Source organism: Spinacia oleracea, chromosome 5 (genome assembly GCF_020520425.1).
Source record: "Spinacia oleracea cultivar Varoflay chromosome 5, BTI_SOV_V1, whole genome shotgun sequence".
Lineage (NCBI taxonomy): Eukaryota > Viridiplantae > Streptophyta > Magnoliopsida > Caryophyllales > Amaranthaceae > Spinacia > Spinacia oleracea.
The window spans coordinates 20,958,058-20,981,674 of NC_079491.1; the positions used below are offsets into that span (position 1 = coordinate 20,958,058).

The 23,617-nt window shown below is 37.5% G+C and overlaps 2 protein-coding genes across 5 annotated transcripts; both read right to left on the bottom strand.

Moving 5' to 3' along the window:
• Window positions 1-65: 65 nt before the first annotated feature.
• On the bottom strand, window positions 66-6,760 carry LOC110797180 (exonuclease 1). The gene is made up of 13 exons (XM_022002278.2): window positions 6,503-6,760; window positions 6,358-6,394; window positions 6,099-6,273; window positions 5,907-5,985; window positions 4,312-4,356; window positions 4,058-4,207; window positions 3,824-3,938; window positions 3,493-3,593; window positions 1,561-1,658; window positions 1,326-1,418; window positions 942-1,141; window positions 752-859; window positions 66-647 (listed from the first exon to the last, which is right to left on the bottom strand). Exons 1-13 carry the CDS (start codon window positions 6,578-6,580, stop codon window positions 235-237), a joined length of 1,692 nt encoding a protein of 563 aa, XP_021857970.1. The 5' UTR covers window positions 6,581-6,760; the 3' UTR covers window positions 66-234.
• Window positions 6,761-12,801: 6,041 nt separating this feature from the next.
• LOC110797181 (SART-1 family protein DOT2) lies at window positions 12,802-22,285 on the bottom strand. Of its 4 annotated transcripts, none has more exons than XR_008921213.1 (12): window positions 22,114-22,285; window positions 20,130-21,121; window positions 19,761-19,902; window positions 19,574-19,616; window positions 18,459-18,572; window positions 18,252-18,348; window positions 16,923-17,668; window positions 15,634-16,046; window positions 14,751-14,971; window positions 13,871-13,955; window positions 13,110-13,237; window positions 12,802-12,972 (listed from the first exon to the last, which is right to left on the bottom strand). XR_008921213.1 is itself a non-coding variant. In XM_022002280.2 (12 exons), the coding sequence occupies exons 2-11, from the start codon at window positions 21,065-21,067 to the stop codon at window positions 13,163-13,165; spliced, it is 2,874 nt and encodes a 957-aa protein (XP_021857972.1). In that variant the 5' UTR covers window positions 21,068-21,121; window positions 22,114-22,285; the 3' UTR covers window positions 12,802-12,972; window positions 13,118-13,162. The 4 variants fall into 4 exon arrangements, 2 of the variants coding, with proteins under 2 accessions (XP_021857972.1, XP_021857971.1); XR_002535772.2 differs by having other exon boundaries at window positions 13,045-13,237; window positions 22,114-22,284; XM_022002280.2 differs by having other exon boundaries at window positions 13,118-13,237.
• Between the last annotated feature and the right edge of the window lie 1,332 nt (window positions 22,286-23,617).

Here is a 23,617-nt window from a genome sequence, read left to right on the forward strand (position 1 = left end):
AAAATCATATCCCTTTGCAAGTATGTATTAAAACTTCATATAACTAAGAAGTAAGATGCTCCAAATTAAAGTAGAAACAGCTACTCCACATAAAACGGACTGATCAATACATCTCTTGATGAGCATACAAAAGATTAGTATATTTTACATTGCAACACTATATGGAAAAACAGACTAGTGTTACTAGCAGTAAATTAGACATTTCAATTAAGTACATACAACAATGATTGGGTCCTAAATGCGAGCAAAAAAATTCAGTATACTACTTTTTCTATTACCTGAGCTTTTGCAGTTACTGATCTTTCCTTTTTTCGTAGATTTAAGCTGTACTTTATTGTCATCCAACTTCTGCGTCTTAGAGTTGACACTTTCCTGGGAATCAAGAGTTTGCCTCCTCAACTCGAACTGATCATCCTCTGTCACATATGACTTCGTTGTAGGGGTTGTTTCTGTTTTCTCTGAACGAAGTTTGCGCTTCCTGAAAGGATTGTTATCTGGTGTCTTTACCGGAAACTCCTCAGAAATAGTAGAAATTTCCTCATCATTGTCAACTTCCGAAGTCAGGACTAATTTCGAAAGGGTTGCAGCTTCATCTGAGAAATTCCTTTCCTTCAGAACTTGCCTAGGTACCCCCGTTGTGCTGGTGTCTAGAAATTTGATCAAGTGCATTTTTGTTATGTTAATTTGCTCAACATTTATATAGATATAGACTCTCAAAAGGAAACAGGGTATTCTTAGATAAGTAACTTACTTGAATCTTTTCTCTCTTTCATACTTTGAGATGAATATACAGTAAAGCAGCTCTGTACTTGTTTGTCCTTGTCCGAGTGAATTTCAAAAGCTGGGTATTTTGCTGCTCCTGTTTGCAGTAAATGTTGCAGCTAAATGTCACTGTTGAACTTTTGTTTTTTGGGGTTTGAAAGGGAGAGCAATTAACTTACCTTGCATATTTCGTTTTCTGGTCTGTTTAGATGAAGCAAAACGACTCTCTACAATATCTTCTGGAGCAGACACCTCATATTGTTCAGAAGTTGGCGCTGAACCAAAAACTTTGTGGCTCAGGGAACACTCATAAGCTTCCATTGTAGAGGGGTCTAAATGACCTTCAGCAATAGCAGTTGCCATTGATGGAGTGATATCTCTGATTGGTTTCACCATTGGTTAAAGACAAAGCCAATGCGCAGTTCTTATACATAAAAACAAGTAAACAACTTTAGGAATGGGGAACGTATCATATTTTTCTTATAAAGCAATAAATATTACTTTGTATATTGGCATATGGGACTCTAACGAGCCCAAATACAGGGAAGAAATGAGAAGGATACGGTCCCAAGAAATCAATTTCTCCTCCAAATGACTCCAAAAGCTCCCCTGGGAGTTCTCTCATATGCTCAAGCTTCTTTCTTTTTCTGTTATATCTACAGAAAATGAAGGATGAACAACAGCATCAGCGTAAAGCATGAATAAAAGGGGAAATTACACACTGCCTGCTTTGCTAATTTTTAAAGGAATTTGCCAAAAGGTGAGACTGCCCTTTGAGTTAGTGCATCTTTTGCTTACATTGTAGCATGCTGAAATACCGCAACTGCTTCCTTGAATGATCTTGCATAATCATCAGGCACTTGTTTACCCTTAGTAGTCTTTAGAACTGATAGCACCTGCAAGATCGGATGAGCAGGTGGAAGGTGGAGTGTTTTAGTGTCTAGTTCGGATATAAGTAAAAGATCATGAGCTTCGATGATCCACCCTTGTCTGCACAAGAGGGTCACAAGAAGCCAATGACAATCCAGGTTACAGAACCAGACACAAGCAAGCATGTGAAGCAAGAAGCTACCTTATTTAATATGATCTTTTGAAAGGGTCTAAGGCAACGGGGGTCTGACATCATTTCAGATTTTAGCCATCAAAGTAGAGAAATTAGGAGGAACATTAATCTAAGGGCGCGGGGGGGGGGGGGGGATCCTTCAGTTTTTTGCAAGTCTACAACGGCCATTTGGAGTTCCATTCACACTTAAGTTGCATGATTGCAAGAAAATCAGCAAACTATTAAAGAATCCTTTGTATTTTACTTCACCAATTAGTACAAACTACAATTTTATTTTATTTTGTAACCTTTTAGACTACTAACTGCATAATAAAAGTAACTGGGAAGATTAAAGGCTATTTCAGGTCATGCTAGTATTGAGAAAAGGGAAGAGATTTTATGGAAAGAAATCCAAGGACTTTTTATGTTTTCTGAGTGGAGTGGCTACAGAAAGTCACGAACATTTGTTTTTTTGAATGCATTTACAGTAGTACTTGTTGTGAGAAGTTGCAGCAGTGCACTGGGTTTGGATTAAGAGCTGCTGCTAGACTGAAATGTCTCGAGAAGAAGTTTTTTGTCACGGGGGACCTTGGCAATGGTGTATCAGATCTGGCATGCAAGGAACGAGATCTTATTGCACAATAGATTACCTTGTGTGGATAATACTGTAGAGCAGATTGTTAGTGACAATACAAACAGACTTTTTGTTGTAAATTCCAGGAAAGTTTAGTGCCTTGGATAGGGCCTGGTTTGATAGCCTTGCTTTTGTATCAAGTTTTTTTAGGCTTTAGTTGCTAGGCAGCTTTCTAAGAGCTTATTGCTCTCTGTTGTAAATTGTCAGATTTGGAAATGCAATAAAAATCTTACCTTGCTTACCAAAAAAAAAAAGAAAAAAGAAGATACTCTTCACTGTCTGAGAGATAAAAGAGAGCAAGAAAGAAGAGAACTAGGCATCGTGCAATTCCATCACTACAGGTTTCAGCGAACTACACCTTCTAGACCGCTTAAGTATTTTCATCAGATTTGTTTTAGGCCCATTGGTTCCAGCTTTTGACCCAAAAATCTTCCTTCTGAGATTTCTTTCAATCTGATTTCCTGAGAAATATTGCCTTTTTGCAAGGAATTTCATCACTAAGGGAGGATATTTGAGATATGGAACTATTTTTTTGTAAAAGTACAAAACCATGATATATATGCTGGCAGGAAGTTATATAAGAATTGTCGTTCAACCTTCAAATGAGACTGTTGATCTCATCCTTAGCTTGGATCTTAACAGCAGAATAGTGCCATGAAAAATGTATTTGTCTTATAATTCTTATCTAGTCCATAAAACATATGTTGTGGTGACTGCAAATAAAGCAGACCATATAAAACTTGGGATGCATTCAGGATGATCAATGTAAATTAATATACCAGTAGTTACCTTCAAACAAAATGTGCATGTAGGATGAAACGTTTCAGGAGAACAACTAAATATGACACCTTTTTATCCCAATACAGCTCATGATCTATATCACAAATCACAAGAGCCTATGAGAAGTAAATAATTAGGCGTTATGATTCGCTTCTGTTGATTAATCCAGTTTTTAACTTGAATGAAATGAAAGAATGCCCAAACGAAATCATAATCTTAATCCAGTTCTAACATAATAATGCTTTGATATGCTAGATTGAAGGTAGGCACTTACACGATCTATGTTTCGGTACTTTGAAACCAACGCATGAGCTTTAGCAATTCCAATACCAGGAATAGATGGAAGAAAATCACACCCTGCCAAGACACACATATCTGTGGGCAGAAACACCACAAATAACAATTTCAGTTCAAACGTGTAGGCACACAAAACTGTAACATTTTCAAGGAAAAGTAAATAGATATCCTTATTATTCCTTCTTCAACTCCCAAGAAAGATTACAGATGCTAATGCAAGTTATATACTTATACGAAACAATACTCAGCTAAGTGCTTCAACGCTTGGCCAAATTTAATTAAAAAAAAAAAAAGGTTTGAAATTTAACCTATGAATAAACTGTTGTTGAAGTTTTGGAATGATGGTTTGGTGTTTGTCGAGTTGAAAACCTTATCTATAATGATCTCCTCGCCGTTACCAAATTTATCCATTTTAAAGATCACCTGTTCACCAATGAATGAAACTATGTGAAGACAATGAAGGTAAAGAACCAAATATACGTTGTAAAGTTGTAAGTAAACAGTACAACTTTCACCTTCCAGAACAAAGTTGGAGACCTTACCGATGGGCAACCATATGCCAGCAGGTCACTGTCTTCACTGATTACAGCCATGATACCACCGTGTTCTTCTCTAAGGCTAGACAAGTACGCCAATTGTGCATCAGCTTCATATGGAGCGATCACAAACTCAACATTTTCTGATTTTAAAGTCTGAAAATAGGTGAGCCAACAAACTTATAAGAAGCATCCAAAGGCCAAATGTTTGTTCGTATTAATGGGTAGAAGAGCATTACTTAATTGGGTGAATGACATACCTGTATCAAAAGGTGTGCCATAGATGGAGTGACGCTGATGGCTCTCTATGGAAAGGAACCACACAAGTCAGTTTTAGGTATTTATGCATCGCTTAAGACATTAGAGGAGAGATGGATGGAAGTCCACTCAACATTACAAAATCAAAACTTTCTGTGTCAATTAATATAGAAAATTAAACTTTGTAGAGAACAAAATTGAAAATAATAACAGAGAGGGCTTTTTTATGGTTTATATGAACACCTCGTCTCAAATTCTACAAAGTAACTATAATATCCAATATTTAAAGCACTTTAAGATTTTATAGAGATTGGCTACATTGCACTGCATGGTTGTTTTCCTTCCTTCTCCCTCCTTGTACTGAGCATGGAATATTGTCAAGGGTGTTGATTAACGTGTGTGAGAGGCCTGAGTTTAAGTATCACCCAAAATTGACTCATTTGTGCTTTGCAGCGATGCCATTCCCTGTTGTAAAGGTGACCTGTGCTGCGCAGATGATTTCTGTTCTACTTCTATACTTGAAAAAAGCAAGTAATAGTTCAAAGTCATCTTCTGTACTGGATAAAAAGACAGGAAGGTAGAGAAAGACATTGAAATGTCTGGATTTTCTTAAGGGAGGTCTTATATGGTATAATAGAATCTTAGTAGCCGAAAGTGAGCAGTTAGTGGAGGGGATGACTGCTAATCTAGTACTTGTTAATTCAGTATCAGTGTATTCTTCACTATTGGGCTCCAATGACGGTGTTATCAAAGAAGTTTTTCAACCAAATAAACAAAAAATGTAGAACTTTCTTATGTTTTGGTATTAAGAGTGTTGGGAAAAGATTGGGGTCCAGTTAACTCCTATTGTGTGATGTGTGGGGATCAAGCGGAATCTCATCATAATATCTTCACCTTACTTTGAATCCTCCACGGTAAGTGTTGTAACACCACTTACACCCTGAACACTGATCTATTAAACCTCAAGGCACTCACTGACACACCCAAATCACTTCAAAACTAGCAGGGACCTCATTAATATCTAAGTAAAGGTCCTTCACAGAGATATTCATTTGATTTGTGTTCATGACTCTGCTACAGCACTCTTCCTCATCTACTCCAATCAAACTAGGCTTTATGGTACAGTAATAACTATGTAGTGTCTATCCCGAACAACTCCATGTTTCACTTGATGAACAATACGCCACTTTACATAATAGGGCATTGTAGAATAAAGGATTTTTCTAACAATGCAGGGTCTTTGCTAAATTCCTGAGCTCAAACTAGCCTGTAAAAAGATGTAAAAACTTATTTGGTATAGTTCAGAACTTCAAATTTGTCTTGCCCTGATTGTATCCATTTCATATAGAACATTCTTAACCAATTCTAAGCTTCAATCTATTAATCCTACACTGTCATTTTTATACTAATGTAGCTGAAAATTAAAGCTAGGACCACCAGCAGAAGAACAAAATACTCATCAAACTACTAAATATGGCAAGAAACAGGCTGGTAACACTATTTGGCATGCAATAAAATCAATCAAAGCAAGATTAACTGCCATTAAGAAACATAAGTATCAATCAGAAATCACACTGAAAGGCAGTATTAATCTTACCTGAAATAGCTCAACTGCACCACCAACATTGCCTTCTTTAAGTTTCTCCAATGCCATTTCATTGTTAGCTTTTCTTTTCCTGAACCAAAAATATTGAGTTTGACAGTCAGATTTGTCTCTACTACAACCATTATCTAAGCACACAAAAACCGGATTTAAATTTCACATTAGAAAAAAGAGGATAGCACATGCCTGTATCGCTCGTTCTCGGTCCCAGCCTTACAAGGAATGCTCCCACCATCAAAAACCACAACTGGGGTAATCTTATGGTGTTTTAGTAAATTAATTCTGTGCATGAAATAATTAATGTACTGCAATTTCTTCTCTCCTTCTGAATTTAAATACAGCTCCATGCTACATGAATATGCTGTAACCCAACAAAATAAAAACAAAAAATTAAATCTTGAGTAATCCCAAAAAATTGAATAAAAAACTTGAAAAATGGTAGTACCTCCTTTGTGAAGCCATGAATAAGCATCGATTCCTACCTGCAAAAAAAATGAATCCAGTTAATTTAATTAACATGATTCTTATACGTGATGCGCCACACCATTAGTCCATGAAAAATGGGGAACAAGCAAAGGAAGGCAAATTACTCGTTTGCCGGCGTACATCCGAATGTGAACGGGTTCGGTGTATGGTTTCAGAAATCTTAATAGATCTTTGATTCCCATCTCTTTGTTTCCGACGGTGGTGGTGGTGGTGGTGGTGGTAGTGGCGGGGTAGAAATGAGGTGAATGTGGGTTGTGCTGAGTAGGCTGTGACGGATATTTTGTGAAGTTCCAATGAAGGTTAACTTTATGAATTCAAGATAAGAGGGTAATTTGGTATTAAATCACATGACCGGATACCGAGATTGAAATTGCCGGGAAACTAATTCGAATTGCAGCTATACGATAAATTAAACCCGCGCTCTTTTGTTTTTCTAAATGCGGGTCATCATGTGACTCGTCAGTCGTCACTCATGTACGTGTCAGCCCGACCCTTTCCCGCTCTATGGCGACGATCCCCTTCTAAACCCGACATGACATGAGAGGTACATTCCGTAAACCATGAGTTGTGTCATTGTGTGTGGACGTTATTTTTAAATTTTGGCACTAGCCAGATAAGAGAAGATTATGCTAGCCTGCTTATTTTAACTAATTAACAAAAACCAAAAAATTATTGTGCTGGCCCAACACGAACACGCGAGACAGATCGTGCATGGCCTTATTTATGGAAGATAAGCACCGGAGAGGGCAGACACGACACAACTTTTATGTGCCCCCTTCTAGGCACACGTTGAGACGAGGCCCACTAACCCGAAACGTGGACTAACCCGACTCTACCCTTGCCCAACTCTAAGGATAGGGTAAGGCAAACGCGTGTTTTCCGTTTCAACTCTAAATTTTGAATCTCATTGTTAGAAATTTTGAAGTAGCCTCTCTTTATAGTGTTAGATTGATGCATAAGCTTAGAGATGGGCATGGGTCAGGGTTGCCGCGAGCTTGGCACAAAATTGTTCCGTCACGTGATGAACCTGTTGTAAACCCGACACGATAATGGATTATGGGCCATGGATGGACATGTTTTTATAAAATTGACATGAGCCTCATACGTGTACGACGGGTCGACCCGACACACTTAATTTTTAAGAAATTAATACAAAATCTTAAAATTAGGAAGGGACCCTCCTAGCACGAGACGATCATCCCGGCACGGCACATGGGATGGACCATACATAGGCCTCATTTATGGAAAAAAGACACAGTCTCCACATGACATGACTTTCCCTTGGCCCCATAGGCCCTACCCGTTAGGGCACGATGCCCGCAAGCGCGACATATGGGCCTACACGGCCCGAGAACTGACATGTATGTAAGCTTATTTTAGACACATTACAACATACATACCACTATGTTAAAACAGGAAAATTATAGGCCACTTGAAAACCCCTTAACATTAAAAATCTTACAACAATACTAATATTTAAAAATAGGAAAATTTACACGCCTCTTATCAGCGACCCTTAAAATTAAAAATCTTACAAAGTTTTAATGCACATAACTTCAATATTTATGGCCGTGAATAAATGTTGAAGTTACATGGGGTATGTGCCGTGAATTTGTGGCTATGCTCGTGTACGAAAGCTGAGTTATTTGGGGTGCAACGAGGACCTTGCCATTGCTTGGAACGGTGAGCATCGTAAGGTCTAGTTAACGGTTGATTCTGAGGTGGTTGTACGTATGCTTTTAGAAGAGGTACCCTCTCATTCCCCTTACATTCATATCATCCGTAAGTGTAAAGATCTCATTCAACGTCAAGAGTGGGAGGTTACAATTATTCACTGCTATAGGAAAGCTAAGCGAGCAGCAGATTGGTTAGCTAATTATGGGGTTGGGGGCCTTGGGGCACTTCTAAAGTAGCAGTGATCTTTGAGGCTGTACCGGAGGACCTTCAAACCGTTTGACTCGATCGCGTTTGGTGCTGGTAGATGATGGTTTGCCAAACTAAACAACGATTTCGAGTAGGAAGGTTGTTGTTTTCATTTTGCTTTATTTGATTCCTATTTGTTTTATTTCTTAACTTAGCTAGGGGCTATCCCCCTCCTTATTCACAAAAAAAAAAAAACAATCGTTTATTATTTGCTTATTGATTTCTATTGGATTGGAGGTATTTTAGGAGACTTGGTCTTGTGAATATTAGTTCTATTTTGTAACCCCTTTCAACTTCTTTATCAACACCATGTAAATTTATTAGGGATATAAGGTATAAAACCAAATTATGTCCCTAATAGCCATATGTTGAGGTAGAACACCACCAATTCTACATCTAATTACATCATTAATACGTTTGGGATGATGTGGTTAGAAAGTGTACTGAGAAACAGCTAGAAATTAATGAGGGAGGTATGGTAGAAGAGTTGTCTATCAGACGCAAAAGCTTTGATCAAGCTACGATTAAACTTGCATACTGGAAACAACGTGATAAAGGTAACTGCGTAGCTTTTGGGGATTTGAAATACGTCTTTCTTCTATCGTTGTGCAAAAAGCAATAAATCGAGGAATGAAATTAAGTTGTTACAGAAAGAAAGTGGAGAGTGGACGGCAGATAATGAGGAGATTAAGAAGATGATTGTGGAGCATTTTCAATCAATTTTTAAGTGTCATAATGCTGATGCTTTACAGTGGGACGTACCAGTTACTCTCGATGCAATCACTACAAAGCTTTCTCAGGAACAAATAGTAACTTTGCAAAAGGATTTTACCCAATATGAAGTCCGGAAGGCGGTGTTTCAAATGGGTGGTCTTAAAGCGTCAGGTCCGGATGGTGTTTTTTCTGCGGTCTTCTTTCAAAAGCCATGGGAGGTGGTTGGACAAGATGTCGCGGAAGCTGTTCTGTATTTTTTCAGGTTTGGATACATGTTACACGAATAGAATCATACTCTTATTGCTTTAATTCCAAAGGTGGAATTTCCAAATAAGCCTTCACAACTCAGACCGACCAGTCTATACAACGTAATTTATAAAATTGTTTCTAAATGTCTAGCCAACCAAATTAAGCTGATCCTTCAAGATTTAGTAGGCCCGCTTCAGAATGCTTTTGTTCCTAAATTCCTTATGGGTGATAATTGCTTGTTAGCCACGAAATCATTACATATGTAAAGAGGAGAAAGAATGGCTTGGAGAGGCTATCAATGTTGAAAATCGACATGAATGAAGCGTATGATCGTGTGCACTGGCAATTTATTGGATGGCTTCTTGATAGTATGTGTTTTCCATCTAGGCGGAGACATTGGATTTTGCAATGAATTTTAATTATTCATATTCGATCCTGGTTTACGGGGAGCCGATAGAAGATTTTAAGCCCATATTCTGACTACGGCAAGGTGACCCATTGTCGCCTTATCGTTTTATTATGGTTATGGAACTTCTTTCAAAGATGATGATCAAGTTAGAGGAAGAAGGAAAGATTATAAGCATCAAAATTACACGAACGACCCCTTTTATATCTCATTTATTCTTTGCTGATGACTCTCTTTTATTTATTTTTTTAAGTTTACACTCAATCATGCAGGTATATCAGAGGTACAATTGACTTGTTTTGTCGAGTATTTAGAGAAGGCATTAATTTTGAGAAGTCCAATGTAATCTTCAGCCCTAGTGCTCCAGATTGCATTAAAGATGATCTGAAGAACATCCTTGGTACATCATGTACGGATAGATCGTGGAGATATGTGGGTTGTAATATTGTAGTAGATGGAAGATCTTCATAGGCTTTTGTCCCGCTCGTGGAAAAAATACAAAGGAAAATTACTTCATGGCAGCATCTTTCGCTATCACCTGCAGGGAGATTACTTCTCATCAATGGAATCTTAGCAGCTTTGTGTTCAAATGTTCTTGCAGTGTTCTTGCTCCCAAAGATGATCACAAAGAAGATGAACTCTTTGCTAATGTGGTCCTGGTGGAAAACAACAAGTCCAACAAGGCTATTCTTGTTAAACTAGCAGCGAGAATTTATCATAATCCAAATACTCTCATTTCCCGTGTGTACAAGTCTGCTTATAAATCAACCCCACTAGAGGCTGGTATGAAAGGAAACGTCCATCCTAAGGCTTCATGGGATTTTAGAGGCATGTGCAAAAGTGTTGATGCAACAAAGAAAGACTTTAGTAAAGTCATATATAGTGGAGATACTATTTTGCAAAGAGAGCGATGGTTGCCTTCGGGAAATGTAAAATTCACCAGGGATTATAGCCAAGTGATGCAACAAAGTCTTGTTAAAAGTATATTACGACCATGTGAGCGAGCGTGGAATTCATCGTTTATATGGAATGATTTTGGAAAGGATACTGCACAAGAAATTTGAAGTATCCATCTTCTTGGAGAAGAAGAAAAGACAGACCAATATCACTGAACAGGAGTTAGAAATAAAAGGTCGTTTGTAAAAGCAGTTTATGCTTTTTTGGTTGGAGATCAAGCTATCAGTAGCTTAAAACCAGAAGATTCAAGCTTCTGGAAGAAGATTTGGCATTCTACTCTCCTTCCTAAATGGAATTTTTTTTTTCCTCTTTGAAGAAGAATGAGAAGAAGAGGAATTCACGTTGATCAGAGCTATCCTTTATGCATGTCTGATGAAGAAATCGAAGAACACATTTTTCGTGACTGTTGGATTGCAAAACGAGTGTGGCATGCAAGTACTCTAGGGCTAAGGGTATCTAATGCAAAGAATATAAGCTGTCAGAATTGGGTTAAGAATTTTTTGAATTATTTTTGGAAGGAGGATGGGTATGATAGTGAAAGAACATTGGATTTGTGATGGTTCTCTAGGCTAAAGGTTGCATAGAAACAACCTGGTGTTTAGAGGTGGTCTAGTTAATCCAGGTCATATCATGCAAAACATAGTTGTTTGAGGCAGATGGCATGCAAGGCCTTTGATGATAAAAGTAAAGTGATGAGTAGGATAAAGGGGAGTAATAGGGTGGGTTGCAGAAATCATGAGCATAGTATCCCACTAAGGTCATAGTGGATGAGGCGTGAAAAAGAAATAATTGAACATTTAAAACTGAGGCAGCCATTGGATGGGTTATCGAGTCTTATGGCAACAAGGTGTGGGAAGGAGGTGAACGCGTTCAAACTGGTAGTGCTCTTTCAACTGAAGCCCTTGCTCTTCTGAAAGGTCTAAAGGAGGTGAAAGCCAAAGGAATGATGGATGTTCTAGTAAGAACAGACTGCAGTAATTTGGTGATGGCGATACAACAATACTCACATTGTCAATTCGAAGTTGCATCTATTTGCTATCATCAGGATAGCTTCTAGTATGAATAATGTTTTTATCACAAAATGTGATAGAAATGAGGTAGGTCGAGCACATAATTAAGCTTGCCTTTATGGCTAGACGGGATGTGCTCCAATGCTTTCTTTGTTCCTTTCTTTGTTCCTGTTTGTATCTACTGTCAAAAAAAAAAAAAACATCCTTAATACGTTGTATCATATTATGTACTCAAACACCTTCTGCATAAGAGCATGTACATTGATTGGCTTTTTAAAAGAGCTCTTGGAGGACTCTCCCCTCTCTCTCTACCACTATCTCTCTACAAGACACACTCAAATATTCATTCTTAAAAACACCCAACATTGGTTGGTTACTCAAATGAGCTCTCCATTATCATTTTTACCATTTGGTGGTCCCAATTAATTGTGTTTTTAACCAAAGTTACTATCCAATTTTCAAAGTTACTCCTCACTTTTCAACAAGAATCAACTCTTGGATGGCTCTTGGGCAAGAGCTACCTTGAAACAGCTCTCCATGAAGAGCTACTCAAGAGCCCCTCAAGAGCCACTTAAGAGCCCCAATGTTGGTCAAGAGATAGTTCTTGTTGGAGAGCTACTTAGAGAGCTACTTGGAGAGTCACTCCAAGAGCCCCAATGTACATGCTCTAAGTGTCATTCCTGACTTTTTAGATGAAGTAGACAGTGGCCTCCTCAAGGGTTGACATAACGAATCCTTTTTTGCAGCAATTGCCCACGCATAGCTTAATTAAGCCACCCTTGGTTTTAGACTTACAAAGCTCAAGCTATTTTTCTGGTTTGCTACTGTAGTACCATGCTAGAGCCATACTCTTACTTATCTCCATATCTTGCAAAAATGATTTTGGTAACACATAAACCTGATCCTGAATAAACATGAAGACTAATCAATTCCGAATTAGTGAATTACTTGAAATCTACGTCTACATACATACCATTTGTACTCTATTTGATAACTAATTTGATTAGCAAAATAAGCGGGAAATTAACATCAACCAATTTACTATGGAGTATTTTATGCTGTGGTCTTATTTTGACAGCATCCATAACACATTGCTTCAGCAGCCCCAAAACTATTGGAATGACCAAATAATTCTCAATCGATATGTACAAGAGCCTTACCAAATTAAGTGCCACACAATACAGCATCTGAAGTCAACAAAAGAAAACCTAGCAATACCAAATATTTGCTCAGATTTTTCATTCGGTATAGCCACTTACAAATGCTTTCCCAGCAAGAGTTCGTCAAAAAATGAGCTTCAGAACCAATTAGATTCCTGTTTAACATTGAAGAATTCAAAAACCTTCAATCAAAACTTGACCGTACAACAGTTATAAATACAATATACCTCAGTATAGGAGTAAAAATCTACAGTAGAGCTATTGTAGTGGAGATGAAGGGAGCCTTTAGTACGTGAAAACCTTCAACGTGAAAAATCCAGTTCTCCAATCACTGGGTACATAATATCAATTTTTGGGTTTCTTTGGGGTGCCATGAGATCCAGGTTCAGCTTTCCGTTTGATTCCCAAGAAATACTCCACCTGGATGAGACAATTAAACATTTAAAACTGGAACATACAAAGACAGGTAAATAGACAAGCAAAAACCCACAATCTATGTTTTACTGTCAGGTTTATTTTGCATGCCTATGTTGGGTACTACAAATTTATGTACTCAGACACTCCAACATCGCTATGAAATACATGTATGTCACCTTACATTTTACTTAGACACCTCAATTGTCTTAAGCCACGTATTGGAATTACAAAAAAATCATAAAGGACGAGGGAGCAAGAGAAGATAAAAAGTTAACTATATAGGCTTTGGAATCACGAGACGTGAATTTAACAGGATCTAGCAAACAAGTAAATCTAAAGTGTATGCATGCATTTTTAGGTGGAAGGCAAACGTAAGTCTACTAGATTCAGGATTTTAGGAATTGTTTACAAGAAGCAATGTCCCAGCGCCGAAAACAAAATGACCCAAAACCGGAAATAATCTGATTTGACCCTGACCCAGCTGACCCGTCCTACTGGTCTAGTCATAACCTTACAAATCTCTAACAGTCTGACAAGCCTTACCCTTACTGATCAAGCAGGAAATGCATCATCTGATAGTTTGGTGCATACATGATAATAAAAAATATAAACCCAACAAGCAAAATGGGAACCAACCTTCTTATCGCCAAGCATAGGTGTCAAGCTTCCAGGCACTTCCTTCTCGACAGTTGCAAAACCACTCCTTGAATCACTATTTTGCCTGTTTAAAAGTGGCAATAAGACACAAAGTCAATCGAATGAAATAATACACATCCCTAGATACTAAAGTAATACTTTGTATATTAAAACATATATCTAGGACAAATAAGGGGCATCATACAGATGAAAGATAGTGAGCAAGACGCAACTGCTTATGAAGCTACAACATAAGCTTACAAAGAAATGGCAAAGTAAGCCAAGGTTTCATAGCAATATCTTCTTCGCAGTTGTGATGTTGTTGTTGAAAGACAACCCCCCCCCCCCCCCCCCCAAAAAAAAAAAAAAAACTTCCCCTCATACTGGGGAGAAGTCATGTCAGAGACACTGGGGTAATGGAACTGCAAGGCAAGGATCAATTACTTTGAAACCGATCCCGACATCTCATCAGACAGAAATCTAGCTCCTCAACACCACAAGCTACCAACAAAGAAAAGAAAATAACAGAGTTTTGGCTTCTAGTACTTCTGTACTTGTCCACCAAAACCCGGAAAAACATAAATAAAACCTAATTGACAGTGAAAAAAAGCAAGGGATGTGCTCAACCCTTGATAGAATAGTGGGAGAAGGCAAGAGATGTGTGCCCCAATCCATCTTAAAGTTTAGACTTGAAAATAAACTATTACACCAACATTGCTTTTTCTAAACATAACTCGTGTCCTTGGCTCCTAGGAAGTAGCAGACATTTCCAAAGAGTCACATCACTATTCTTTACAGTCAACAAGGGTCATATCACTCATAACTCATGTCCTGGACTCCTGGGAAACAGTCAAATGCAAGTATACAAATAAAGTCTTACCCTGATTTAACATTCCCACTAAGAACAAGATACGGTGTTTTCAATTGAGCTTGTGCCTCTCTCATTCTGTCCACAGACTGTGGTATCACATCAGTGGAACTCATTTGCTTCTGCTTCAATTCATCGTGGTACTGTTTCATCCGCTTTTCCTGTTTCATTTTCCCAGGTCCTTTTCCATGAAATTTATGAGAAAGCAAACGAAAGGCTTGTTTTGGAGTCAGCTGCAAAAGAAAATACAAAGGACATAAGAAGTTTGAATATTTGGAGTTCAAGTCTGCACCCTACACCAAATATGATGCAGATATATGAACCAATGAAAATAATATGATGACAAATCGATCACTCCAACTCAGACTCATGTCGTAATTCACACAAACAGATGAGCAAGTGTCTAGAGAATTCCATAATTGAATACTATGGATTTTGTAAAGAAAGCATCGCCAGAAACTTACTTCAGCAAACAGTAAGAGCGATAACACCACCATAAAAGGGGAAGAGAGTGATTGATTTACTTTCAGACAGAGGGTCCATGAAGTTGACCACTCCCCCGCCCCCTTAGTAAGAAGAGAGGCTTCGACATATAATTCAATTACTAATATGCATACCCAAGTCAAAGCATTTTATCCCAACTCATAGAATACATATCCAGCTCTCAGATCATGGATACGGTATGACACGCCAATATTTCACATTAGACCAGAAACTAAAAGTGTTTTCTGAAGATTCACAACTCTTGGATCCAAATCCACAGCCCTATGCCTAATCCGTGTCCCAAAGTCCAAGTGACATGCAAGAAGATTTTTTCAAACACATAAATTTGAGTATAATAAAATTGCAGTTTACAAACTACTAAAGAAGGAAGGCTGCAAGAGAATCAACTTACAACTCTACCAAATTCATCCAACCGCTCCAGATTTATCTCCTTAGGCACTTCATCAACCAGCTTGCCCTTTTTCTTGTCCATACGTATCTGCTTAGGTCCTCCTTCTTCATCATGGATGCCAACTAGCTTGCTCTTTTTCTTGTCCATGTTTCTTCCGCCCCATTCAATAGTTTCTTTGAGTGTGCCCCGATCTTTAAGCAACTTAAGCACACCAGACAATCCTTTCCCAACAGGAACTTCATGAAGTGTTTCATCTGGAACTACATCCTCTTCATTTTCACTCTTAAGCTGTTCATCCTTTCCGGAATCAACAACCTCTGACCAACCACCAGTCTCATCCTTTTTCTCCTCAAAATCTTTCGGAGCTTCATCTTCCTCCATAAACACATCTTCATCATATGGCCTTTGAGCCTCTGCACATGCAGATCAGCAAGTAAACATCAGAACTAGTTAGCCAAGTTTTTTTGTTTTTTTACCATGTTAACAGTAGTCAACAACTCACAGATTTAGATTATTAAAGCTGATAAATCATATTAGCTTGCAAGCATTATCAATCAAAACATCCTAAACAATGTGAAATTGCCCATTTTAGACTACAAACAAGAAGATTTGTTAGATTTTGACCACAAAAGCAGAACTCCGGAAATCATAAAACGGGACAGGAATGCAGGATTCACATGAAATATGGTAGGTTTACAACGGCTCGGCTCTTAACATTATATACAGGTACATATCCAGGTGACAGCCTCAGCCATATTATGGAAATTCTGTGTATGTACTTAGTACAAACTGAAGTGTTAATGTACATACCACTGTCATAAAGAAAAGGATCCAACATAGGAACTACTGTTGAAATAAAAAGTTTAAGTAACATACTGGGTAGGCTTATAAATTAGAATAGTGGCACAATTACATTTAGATTCAGTTCATCTGATGCATACAAATCTAGAGGGAAAAGCAAGCAGTTTGGCACATATATGTACACCTGTTCTACCAAAAGGATATCTATCGTGATATCTGGTGAAAGAAAAACTATATCAACAATCTTCTTGGTGGTTTGATTGTTTCTAGGCATGCAAAGTACAAACTTCAAGAAAGTGAAAAGGCATAACAGGAACAATGCATGCATCAAGCCATCAATACAGGGAAAATATCACAGTTAAATAATCCACAGAAAACAAAAGAGTTGTATGTTGGTGGACTGATTGCTATTTTTCTTTTTTTTTCAAGTGACTGTTCTCAAAGAAGGGTAAGTAATTGTATGTAGAAAAAAGAGGATAGGAATAAACCTTCATCTAGCTGAAGACCCCAAACAAACTCCTCCATCTCAGTGAAGACAACCTTATTATCTGCAGCATCCCCAGGATTTGAATTTTGGGCATCTGTGGCCTGATTGTTGGTAGTTAAAGATGCAAGACGTGCAACTGCTTCTGGCCCAAATATAATTTTCTCATTTTGTTTTTTTAAAGCTAGTTTTCTAGTTCTTTCCATGGACTTGTGCAGATCCTCAGCGTCGTCTGCAAACACCAGGGTATCATTTTCTTCATTGGCAGGATTAACATCTTGTTCCATGCGAAGAGCCCTAGATGCTTCATCTGCTTTTGAAAATGCAGCTTGGTAGGCACTCTTTCGCCTCTCAGCCTCGTATCTTTCTTCTTCCTCTTTAGCAGCCTGTCTTTTGCTATCACTACGTGAACCAAGATCTGAAGCACCCAAACCAGTAATTCTTGCCTCTGCTTCAAGAGCATCTAAGTCAAGCTTATCCTTCTTACGTAATGATTTCTTTTTCTTGGGTTTCCTGAACTGGAGCATTTCCTCAGGAGTGTAGTAATCAGATGAGATTCTTACAGATGCACTCAAATCCTCAGCTTGATTGTTCATGGGAGGACCTTGAAGCCTTCTGCGAAGCTCTTCCAATTTCTTTTCTGCTTCACCAGCAAACCGCCCAGCGGCATCTAAGACAACCCCCTCCTCCTCAGCTGGATCATCATATTGTGGAAGCATCTTCTTCTCTTCCCCAGGCTCGTCATTGAACCTAGAAAACCAAATAAATCAATAAGGTACTGTTCTCTCCACCTGTTTCACTTGAATTAAACTGTATTATCTTACCTTATCGACCATGAACTCATCTTATCTAAACTAATTAGACTTGAATGTATATTATCTTAACTTATCAAACCTGAAATTATCTTAACTTATTAGCCTTGAACTAATCTTACGTTATTAGCTCTAAACTTATTGGACCTTATTTACTTTTTCTTAAGGTATTAAACTTCATTGGAACTTGCTAGAACTTTACTATAAATAATATTAACATTATAAATTGGCAATATATTATTATTACTATTACTATTAGTTGACACTAATAATAGTTTCATTCAGTAAATTGTGATTGGAGATCATTCAAGATAAGATAAGTTCAAATAAGTATAGAAGGTCGACATTGTCAAATCCAAAATTAGGATATGCAGCTCAAACCTTCTAACAAATCAAGATGTCACATTCATTACAAATAATTGTTTTTTTTATTATCACTTAATATGAATAATAAGCAGTGTGATTACTGGGCAATGGTTTTTTCACAAAATTCTCTAACATGAATCATAACCCATACTCACTTGTCAACATATATTCCGGAACTCTTCTTTGCTGCTTTGTAAGCTTCACTCCTCCGCTTCTGCTCCCCAATTTCCACATTCTCAAGCATGTCAACATCTGATATCACCAAAGATAAACAAAAAAAAAGTATTATAATATCCATTGTCTAGGTATCGACTTACTGCACATCAAAACAAACTGCAGCACTATCACAACCACTACTATACCTTCATTTAAGTCACCATTGGCAAGTATATCCTGATCTTTGAGAGTCAAAACAACTGAACCTCCTTCCAGAACTTTGTCAATTCCATGAAGAACCTTGACTCCGGCCAAAGCATCTGCAGTAGAAAACAAGATTAAACATAGATTCATAAGCCTTCTTTGAAAGAGCTACTTGGACCGCCAGAAGAAAAATATATTGGGCCTGTTTGGTTAATAGCGGATTGAAGAGCTTTTAGCGGATTCGGGCACTATTAGAGGTTTGACCACTCCAATCCGTTAATTCACGTGTTTGGTTGTAAGCGGATTTGAATAGCGGATTGGTCCCAAAACTCTAATTTCAAAATGCTGGATAAAGGAGCTTTTTCACTTAGCGGATTGTAAAATAAATACTAAAAGACAATTTTACCCCAATCTGTATCTTTTTCGGCTGTTCTTCATTCCTTATCTCCGCTTTTATCTTCTATAAGAAGGATTATAAAATGCAACTTCTTTTGGTACAAATTACAAGTATATACCGTAAAATGGTCTGACACAAGGTTGTACAAAGCAAAATAAAATTAAAAAATCCCCACTTAGAAAAATAAAAAATGCTAAATTGATCTTATATGAATTAAGTAATAGGAAGTAGTTCGTATAAAATTAATCCAGGTTGTTTGACTACTTATTTATTCGATGGTTGTTAAAGGTTTAATGGGTGAGTAGGGTATGTTTAGTTATCAAACTAGGTGCATGAATTTTACAAATTTTTGCTTTTTTAATTAATTGCTTATAATTAAATTATAAAGTGTTCAAAATAAGTAGTACTTGGTACTACGTATATGTTTATAATTTCATTACATAAAACTAATTTACTTTTAATAAAATTCAACAATAAATTAGGACAAGGTCCTTTTTGGTCATTTACACAATCAAACCGCTAACTTAAATCAGCTACTTACCAAACACTTTTATACAACCAGCTAATACAATCAGCTAGTCAAATCAGTTAATAGAAAACAGCTAGTCAAAGCTGCTAATACAATCCGCTACAGCTAACAGCTAACCGCTGATTGCCAAACAGGGCCATTCACAGACCAATAAAAGAAAGAAAAGTCTAATATATTCATAGAACACATACCTGAATTCTCTTTATCTTCAGTGTCATCTTCATCCAGATTGTCCTGACAGATACAGACAACAGAATAGAATCATAATTGTCAAGACAAACAGACAACATAATACAATTATAATTGTCAAGACAAACAGACAATGATATAGAAATAAGAGCATAACAATGCAAGCCAAACTCATAGAAAAAAAGAGACCTGCTCCTCCAAAATCTTTGACCTCCGCAAAGCTTTCTCCTTTTCAGAAATACTCTTCTCCTCGAGTTTTCGACTTTTATGGACCCATGATAAAATTTCAGAAGCTCCATCAGACGTCTTTTTCAGTCTTTCTTCTTTCATTCTAATAGAAGATAGAACAGTGATTGTCAGAAAAAGTAAATAGGATCATACGAATTTCAAGTAGAATTTCTGATGAAAAACACCAAAACAAAGATAACAGGATATATTTAACAATTTGAAATCAGAAAAATCGAAGCATATCATACAAGTATAATGCGAATTTCACAACACCAAAACAAAGATAACAAAAAGTTCTACAAATTGAATTAATAAAATGCCTACACTGACCTTAAGATGCGCTCCGCAACCTCCATTCGAGACTGACTTGGATTCACTGATGTATCTGTAACATAATCCCTTTGCTTGACTGGACCAGTGCCATCCTTGTCAAGAGGCATGTTTTCCAGCTCAGAGGTCTCCCTCTCCCTGTTGTCATCACCATCTCTTTTAGCCTTAGTGTCTCTTCCCCCATCTTTACTGTGATCCTGATCCTCTCGACTTCTTTTTCCAACTTTCTCCTTGTCCCTGGACCTCTCCTTTTCGTTATCCACCTCCCTCTCTCTTTCTCTAATGCTATCTTTTACTTGCTCCTTGTCTAAATCTCTACCCTTATTCTTCTCATGATCTTTATCTCTCTCTCGGTCTCTAGTCCTTTCTTTCTCCTTACCCCTTTCTCTATCTTTTCCCCTATCTCTATCTTTTGATTTCTCCTTCTCTCTCTCCTCCTTCTCTTTGCTTTTTTCTTTTCCTCTATCCTTCTCACGTCCTCGGGTACTCTCTTGTTCATTATCTCGCTCCCTTTCACGATCTTTTTTTCTCCCTCGATCTTTTTCATCTCTATCATGATCTTTCCCTCTATGCTTATCCCTGTCACTATCCTTCTCCCTACCTTTATCTTTTACCCTATCCTTTTCATGCTCTTCCTTCTCTTCTTTCCGCTTTTCCTTGATAGATGTTCTTTCTTTTTCAAAATCCTTTTCTGTCTCTTTTTCTTTTAACTCATCCTTTAGCTTTGATCGATCTCTGTCTCTGCTTCTATGATCCTTATCCTCTCTCCGACTTTTCTTCTTATCCTTACTACTGTGTTTGGTCAATTCTCTAGATTTGTCTCTATCATATTCTTCTGAATCATCAAAGTCTCCTTCTGTAGACTCTCTTACTGGGGAGCCAGCTCGATACCTTTCTTCACTTCTTTCACGCCTTGATCCAAACCGGTCAGCATCCATGAATATAATAAAAAATTTGAGCACGTGTCACAAATGCGATTACCAACTTTCTACCTAAAGTAAGAAAGGAAAAAATGAGTTTATTATCAGCACAACTGTTTCTTTCTCTTCCAGAGAAAAAGGTTAACAATAAAAATGTTAACAGATATAACAAAGTATACAATAACTTCAAAATCTTCGCTAGACGAACATCTGTCAAGCATTAGTTTAACCAAGCAGAGCGAGAATCAATTAAAAAAAGATACGGCATACATGCTCTTAATGCACATTGGGATTTATAAATAAAGACAGGTCTTAAGCATGTTAGGATCAACATGCCTAACTTTGTCTCAGCTACAACATCCAGGAATTTGAGCTAGGAATTCGAGATACGTAGCACATACAACGTAGAAGGTAAAAAATAGCACAGAGTTTGTACCCCCAAAAAAAAAAGTTCCCATAATTTGATCATCTACCCAGAATCAGGATAAAACGGTGATTGTCAGAAAAAAAAATGCATAGGATCATACGAATTTTAAGTGGAATTTCTCATGAAAAACACCAAAACAAAGACAAGAGGATATATTAACAATTTGAAATCAGAAAAATCGAAACATATGATACAAGTATAATACGAATCTCACAACAGCAAAACAAAGATAACAAAAAACCCAACCCAGAATATATTTAACAATTTAGAAAAGTTGCAAATAAAATCAACAGAAAAATCGATGTAGATAATTACCGAGAATAGCAGCAGATACAAGTACAAGTACAAGACGCTGGTTTTGGTTTTAGGTTTTTAAGAGGAGGAGAATGAGAGAGGAGTGAGGAGGAGGAAGGAGATGCAAAAAAGATATACTCCAAAACCCTCTTATCAATAATTTATTAGGGAGAAAAGGATAATACGAATTCAAGTAGAATTATGAGTTGAGTATAGGCGGATTAGACTAAAACAACACCGAATACTTGACAATTTGAAACCCAATCATATCAGGAGGAAAAAGGAAATCAACAGAAAATTAAGAAACAAAATCGATATAAAATAAGACAAGTGAAGAAAATACCAGGAATAGCAGCGGTGAAGAAGGATATGTGGTTGATTGAGGACCTGCCGAGTAAGAGATGGCGATACAATTACACGATGCTGTTTTTGATGGAGGGTTTTAGGAGGAGGAGGAGGAGGAGGAGGCGGGAGTGTGAGGAAGGAGATGCACAGCAGATGCGACTACAAATTACGGCTTTTTCATGAAATATACTTATGAGTTTTGACGTAATTCATCAACTGCTTTTCGACTTTCGGTAATATATAAACTACCCTTAAAACAAACAAAGATGTCCGTATAAGCGCCCGAATTAAGTTTGGATCCTGTCCAAGAGTCTAGTCAAATCGAGGAACGTTCGTTGAATAAAAGGAAAGCGAGTAAAGCTAAGTGGTTAGTTTATGAGAACCGCAATATAGCCAAAACTATATTGTAAAGACCATAATCTCATTTATTGATTTAATCACCGTTGTAAATCTGTCAAACATAATTTGATTATTTATCACGCCTAATAAGGGTAAGGGTAGGGTATGGGCATATGTTGATTTTTTTAGGGTAGGGTAAGGGTCTTAATTTTTCAGACCCGTACCCTACCCATACCCTACCCGCGGACCCTTAAGACCCATACCCTACCCATACCCTATATTTAGACCCGCTTAAATTTTGTTATTTTTATGTACTTCACTTTTTTTGTAGGATCTTGATGATGAAGTAGATGATGATATGGACGATAACTACTACTAAAGTACTGAAAGGATGCCGAGTAACATTAATGTTGTGTAGTTAAGAATGTGGGATTTTTTAACTTATGAGCTTCGTACTTTAAGATGTATTGTGTTTAAGGAAAGACAAGGATAATTTTTGAAGACTAGCTATTTATTTGTTTTAAAATGCCTTATTAATCGTTGTTCTTGTATTATTTTTGCATATTACATACAATTGCATACAAAAAAGGAAATAAAAGTTATAGTTTAACGCGGACCCGCATAAGACCCTAGACCCTACCCATACCCTGTTGGACCCATAGGGTCCGGGTAAGGGTCTTATAATTTTAGACCCTATAGGGTAAGGGTAGGGTATGGGTATATGTCAAAAAATTAGGGTCCGGGTCCGGGTATTACTAGACCCTACCCAGACCCTACCCAGACCCTACCCATTGCCATCCCTTATTCACAGTAACCTGATTTTGTCAGTTTTGTAAAACTGAATGACGACTCCATAAACTAGTAAAAAGAGGCAAATTGCCCATTGTTAGTCTGATTTTACTTAATATTGTTTGCTAGACATCCGCGAGGGAAGAAGTAAGAAAAGATCATAAACCCGTCTTTTCCGACCCCCCTCACAGGATCATACTCATGCTCCTCGTTGATAAAGATTGTCTCCCCTTCTCCCTTTGTCTCCTCTTCTGCCCCTACGCCCTCATTTTTTTGGATCACCCTCCTCAATGACTATTGCAGTGACACATAGATGAATGTCATTTAGACAGGATTTGGACAGGATATTGGTAATACCTCGTATTTTTAAGTAG

Excerpts from the sequence above, each read along its gene's own strand:
- LOC110797180 (XM_022002278.2), bottom strand. The coding sequence starts at position 6,580 with ATGGGAATCAAAGATCTATTAAGATTTCTGAAACCATACACCGAACCC. Across the intron at positions 5,986-6,098 it reads ACCGAGAACGAGCGATACAG|GAAAAGAAAAGCTAACAATG; the intron begins GCATGTGCTATC and ends TTTTTGGTTCAG. Across the intron at positions 648-751 it reads GAAAGAGAGAAAAGATTCAA|ACACCAGCACAACGGGGGTA; the intron begins GTAAGTTACTTA and ends TCAAATTTCTAG.
- LOC110797181 (XM_022002280.2), bottom strand. The coding sequence starts at position 21,067 with ATGGATGCTGACCGGTTTGGATCAAGGCGTGAAAGAAGTGAAGAAAGG. Across the intron at positions 19,903-20,129 it reads GTTGCGGAGCGCATCTTAAG|AATGAAAGAAGAAAGACTGA; the intron begins GTCAGTGTAGGC and ends ATCTTCTATTAG. Across the intron at positions 13,238-13,870 it reads CTATGCTTGGCGATAAGAAG|GTGGAGTATTTCTTGGGAAT; the intron begins GTTGGTTCCCAT and ends TGTCTCATCCAG.